The sequence below is a fragment of the Lepidochelys olivacea genome, assembly GCF_965140295.1.
Source record: "Lepidochelys olivacea isolate rLepOli2 genome assembly, chromosome: 5".
Lineage (NCBI taxonomy): Eukaryota > Metazoa > Chordata > Testudines > Cheloniidae > Lepidochelys > Lepidochelys olivacea.
Genome location: NC_140415.1, coordinates 109653601 through 109659600, shown reverse-complemented (window position 1 = coordinate 109659600; position 6000 = coordinate 109653601). Strand labels below are relative to the sequence as shown.

Genomic DNA, 6000 nt, shown 5'->3' with positions numbered 1-6000 from the left:
ACTACTCTAGCTGTATCTATGCACTGATATATGTAATGTGTGTGTGTTTGTGTGTGTATATATATATATATATATACACACACAGAGGTATGTATTTACCGTGATTAGTAAGATTTTAAACCTCTCTCAACAATGAATGGAGATTACGACCAATTTCTGTTAAAGAACAAAATCCGTGCGTGCAGCTGCAACAAGACATTTGAAACAATGCAGGCAGCCTTGCGTTTATACAGCAAAAGGATCTAGTCAATTGAAGTACAGATTTCAGGTCCCTGACCTGTCTGGGGCTGCCGGTGCCGCCTCCGGCTCCTCTCTCTCTCTCTCATTGGGTGTTGCGGTATGAATATGCAAATACGCCCCCTCCCCCTCAGTAGCTTTTTCCCTTGGTTTGTCATGCAGCCGCCAGGCGGAAACGAAGAGCCGCGCTTCCCAAGGGCTCCAGCGGCCAGATACGGAGTCGGGGAATGGGTGGTTTAGTGGGTGGTGGTTAAAGGGAGCCACCGCCGCTGGCCCGGCCAATGGGAAAGAGGTGGAAGGAGGCCAAGTACGCACTAGCTCCGCGCTAGGATCGCCAGCTCATTCTGCAGTCGCAGAGGGGGGAGAGAGAGGGAGAGAAAGAGAAGGGAAGGAAAAGAAAAAAAGAGAGGCAGCACCGCACCACACATACACAGAGACCGGCCCAGCTCCACACACACACACACACACACACACAGGTCTCAGCCTCTCCTGGATCGCGTTCAAGTCAGCCACCAAAACCTACTCTCCAGCCTTGCAACTCAAAGAGGAAGGAAGATTGGAAAGCGAGAGGAGGAGGAGAAGGAGGAGGGGGCTGCCCACTGCCTATAGACTTTAACTTTACCGCCTTTTCCCCTCCTCTGGCCAAGAATTTTCTTCCTGTTTGGTGTCTCCATTAAAAAAAAACCAACCAAAAAACAACTGAGCAAACAATTATATTTTTTTTCTTTTTTTTTTTTTAAAAAAGAAGGGCACTTCTGGAAATCCAAACCAAAACAAACAAACAAACCACACCGAGCTCTTGAGAAAAGAATAAATTTGTTACCTGAGACATGTGAAGCCAACGGCCCTGTGTTGTGTGTTACAGATTTCAGGATCCCATTTATTTAATGCAATACAGTGCAATGGTATGTGGCATTGAAAATTACGCTTTTCTCCCCCCCACCCCTTTTTCATTTGCTTGGCTGTTCCCTCTTTTCCCCCCTCCAGGCTGCGATTGTGGTTTCCAGAGTGGATGTTATATCCCCTTCCTAAAAGCTGATATCACTTCTGTTTTACAGGATGAGATATAAGTGGTTGATTGTTTGTTTATATTTTGCTTTTTTGGCAGCTTTTGTATATGGGTCACACTTTTATGCCAGGAATCAGTTGATGGGAGTTTGCGTCCAAAAGTGCTGAACTTGGCACATTTCCTGCTTCAACTTTTCCCCCTCCCCCTCTGTTCTGGCAGGCAGCTATCAGTTAAACGCTGGAATGGATTAATGAAAATGCTACTTTATTTGTAACTCGAGACAGTTTTTGTTTCTCCTGTCTTGTTGCTGTAGTTTTTCTTCTTCTTTTTTTGTTCACCCTTTTGATTCTTTTCCTTCTAACCGTCTGGATATATTTTGTAATGAATACACTTTTCACCCTGAATGTGTACTTTTGAGGAAAAGTGGCATTGATTCTGTTTGCTGTACTAAATAGTTAATTTATCTCGGGTGCTGCATATTGCAGTATGAAGTGTTCATTTGGTATCTCTGAATTTTTTTTTTAAAGTTACTTTTGTGGCTTTCCTGTGGTTTCTCTCTCCCTTTTTTTTCACCCTACTATTTTGCTGTGGGAGCCTTGCATGTTGTACTTTTAATTCATTCCTTTCTTCTATGTGTGTGTGTGTGTGTCTGTCTGTCTGTCTGTCTGCTTTCCCCTCTTGTCCTCTCCTCGCCTGTGTGTCTGGGCCACATTTTAATGCACAATATCCCATCCATTAAGTTGTGGTTGAATGCGGAGTGTGTGAAGACTTGGCAGCTCTCAGGTTGAAGGGGGCGGGGAAGCCAGTTTCGACTTTGACACAAGATGCCGATGTGGCGTGATCTGAATTATTATTAGGGCTGCGAAAATGGCCATCTTCTCCTACTCCTGCTGCTGGAAAGGGCTGCCATTGAACTTGAGACAGGACAGACAAGATCTCCAAGTTTTTTTTTTTTTTTTTTTTTTTAGTACAGTAGCTGGCAGGGAAAAGGCGCCAAAATACACAAGACTTAACTCTAACTTTCTTTGAAGTGATCTTGAGCCGCAACCCATGTAACTTAACATTGAATCATAGGGAAAAAAGTTAACTTTTGAACTCTAATTTGTATAGACATTTACATCAATCTCTTTAAAAAAAACCATAATAAATCTAGAAAGTCATATAAACTGTCAGAAAAGATACAGCTGCAATTATTATTATTTTTTTTTTGGTGTGTCCAGGAAGTTTAAGATTAGTTACTATGAGTTTTGAGAGCATTTGCTATATTAGCGAGAATGGGTTTCCATTGCTTTGTAAGGCTGCAAACGTGACCTTTACGCAGTCAGGCTAAAAACTGCAGCGTTGTGTAACACAAAACGTTGTGGTTTACAGCTTTTACATTTGAGGTTTGATGTTTTCATTTTTCTGGTCTGGGAGACAGAAAAAGCTCGGGTATTAGAGTCATCATCAAACCATATGTGGACAGAGGTCAAGCACAAACACCCAATGAGCTAGATAGGGGTGTGTGTGTGTGTGTGTGATCATTCCGAAAAAAATACCCCATAGTAATACTATGATTAAAATATATTAATGTAGTTATAGGTGTGATGATATAGTGAGTTACATGTTTTACTGTTCACATTTTAAAAAACCTATACTGAAAAATTAAACTGCATATAAAAATTAATTGAGACTTCGTGAACAGATAAAAATATTGAGTTTCACTGTTTATTTTCCCAGTTACATTTATTTTCTATCGTAATCGGACAGATGTAATATACTCAGAAAAACTGAACAAACCTATAAATTATATGACATTATAAGCATCTGGAGCGTTGCTATATAGTTGTATATGATATCACAAGGAACCCTGAATCATAAGGAATCCTGAATCGCTTTGCAATTCACAATTACTGGTCATATATATAATATATATTGCACACAATATAACATTGTGATGTATATAATATATAATTTAGTCAATCTATGCTAATGTGTGTACACATGTAAATATTTGTGTATATAATGGGTGAAAGCTTAAGTTTCTTACTGCTGATGAAGTTGAAAAGTTGAGGTTACAACATGGATATAGCTGCATATAGCTTGTCTTTGTGTCACAAGAGCCTGGTGAAACAGAAATTTAAGAGGAGGTGATTCTTGCATACTGAATTATTTGAAATAGCTGCAAAATGTCTGAACGGAATGGTTTTTATTTTTAAACATGTGCTGTTAGAATATTCAGACAGAAATGGATAATTCTCTGCATGTTTGTTGATAATTAGGAAAATATACAGCCTTGCATACTAAAATGAACAGGTATATGCAGTCCAACGTTAACAATATCTTTCTCTTGATTTTGAGGCATAAAACGATGTTATGATTGACAACCAAAATACTAGAACAAAGGACACCAACTGGAATCCTACCTTAGCAAGAATATAGACTTGATGACATAACAGGCCTCTCCATTTCTCAGTTTTACGATCCTCTGGAAATATAACTACAAAGGCTCTGCAGAATGTGTAGACATTGTGTGTTCAAAGAGAGCGAGTGAGAGCATTTGGTTCCATAGGAGTCCAATAGAACTCAAATCTGAATCGTCCGTGGAAAACTGCTGTGAAAGGGCAGCGAAAGTTTGTTTGGCCTTTAGTTTCAAAAAGTGTTTCTAGCTTTTCATATAGTCGAAGTGGCTAGCCTCGTATTGTATTTGAAATCAGTGCTGCTCGGTGAGTTTCCAACTGTAAATGTGCATGAAATGTAGACAGAATGAGACACTGTTCCTGTATAACAGCGTGCGTTGGTATTTCGGCACTAACGTTATTAACAGTGATTTTCTCAGCTTAGTTTTGTCCCTAGGGAACACAAATAGCTCCCAGTGAAATAAGTACAGGATGCCAGATACGGGGTATTGGGGGATGCTGGGAAGAGGAAAGACCAGACTGGTATTAATTTTCCGAGAGAGAATTTAAAATACTGCTTAGACACTTGCGTTGTAATAAACAGACGCATTTTACTCTTTATCTCCTACAGGAGCCTTCTCTTTAGTTGTGGATGTTTGTTTTATGACGTTTCACATATATAAAATACATACCCTCATCACTCCCCCAAGCTGCCACTGGCAGAATATAGTGTTCCCATTCCGCTGATAGCATAGCAGCTTCTCCAAGCCCTAGCGCAGAGCAAACCAGGTCTCAGTGTCACTCAATGGCTAGGTCAGGTGGCGAATTTGTGTGTGTGTGTGTGTTAATATTACAGACACGTGTGGATTTTTAAACACTATATGAAGGTCTGTTTATCTCCAGTATATACAGAAGCCAATATTGCAATGCTAGGAAACAGAGTGTTATGAGCAATTGTCAGAAAGGATACTAAATAATACAGAACTTGCAACAATAGTAGCTTATTTTTAGGTGCTTTGGGGTGTTTGCTCTACCTTCATAAGGAATTTCGCTGCATGCCAAGGCCCAGTCGTAGTTATGGTTTACTTTAACTAACTACCACGTCCTTAAAAAGGCAGGCACATGAGACATCAGCATTCATAGACATCTGTGCGTAGGCAAATAACTTTTAAAACGTCTTTAAAGGTTTGTTTTTGATAATTTAGGGCCTTTCCCCCCAAAAGACAAAATCACCATCGTAAGCCCATTTAACTTTTCTCATTTGAAACACTACTTTTGTTTTCCTGTTGTGCAAATTGCCAAACTCTGCTTCGAACCAGGGACTGTTCTACCATAGAGAATCTCTCTCCTGGGTTAATTTGCTGAAGGGGTAATCCTAAAGAGGGAGAAAAAGAAAGAAAAGAACGGGGGGGGGGAAGCAATCTTGCAACCATCTTTAGAATGTATATTTCGTCTTGTAGGCGTGTCTGCTCGCGGAGGCTGGAGGGGAATTTCTGTACTAAAACTTTCTCTACTTCCGAGACGCTCTTAAGCATGTTGTTTTTATAGTTTGCTTATTAAAGCAGGGGGCATTGATTGAGATGAATCACCACTCCGTTTCCACTCCGTCCCTACGGATGGCTTCCCAGAATGAGTTTGGTTAATCCTGGCTAACAAATCTATTCCTGGAAAGGCCTGGAGTTAGTCTGGTATTTTGTTAAATAAGTAGCGCTGGTTCGCTGGTGCGTCAGCTTTAGTGAGTGAAGGGCCGGGCGCTCTGTGTGCAGGGCGCCTGAGGACAGAGGGAGACAGACACAGGCGGCCACACGGGGCCCCCAAGCAGTCAGCCTCATCTCTCTCTCTCTCTCTCTCTCTCTCTCCCCCCTCCCTGGCTAGTCGTCTTTGTCTCACTTAGTGGAAGTGAAAACCAGTTATTAACAACAGCGAATGTATACGTGGATGTATAATCCCCAGTCCTTGTTCCTGTTCCAGTGTGTGGTATACGTTAATGTGTCTGAGTGGGGAGATCAACCGCACCCATCTCACTCTGGAGTTTCTTCTGGCTTGTAGAAACCCCAAGGCTCACTGGCTCTCCTTACCTTGTTCCCCTTCTTTGTGCCGCTGTTCGATCTGAGAAGCTTGTCACACTTTGCTGCTTTTAGTGTAAATGTCTTTGGAGAAAACAGGGTCCCTTTCCCAGGACTTAGGAACGAGCCTTGTGATATTTCTGCCCGGGGGAGGGCCTAGTTATAAAATCTGTGCAACTCACAGAGGCAGCATTTCTAGTGGGTTTCCTTTTTTTTTTAGGAGGGTAAGGGGTGAGTTGGGGAGGGGAGGGAGAAAGATATTACAGCTTTAAAGCAGACCCGCAGTAATGGCTGGTTGTGTAGGAGTCCA

At 41.5% G+C, this 6000-nt stretch overlaps 1 protein-coding gene across 1 annotated transcript in view; it reads left to right on the top strand.

The window, feature by feature from the left end:
• Positions 1 to 979: 979 nt before the first annotated feature.
• Positions 980 to 6000, top strand: part of NFIB (nuclear factor I B) — a 220841-nt gene continuing 215820 nt past the window's right edge. Inside the window, exon 1 of the mRNA XM_084627865.1 lies at positions 980 to 1142. Within this exon, the coding sequence (XP_084483991.1) occupies positions 1125 to 1142 (18 nt within the window). The 5' untranslated portion in view covers positions 980 to 1124. The remainder of the gene's footprint in view (positions 1143 to 6000) is intronic.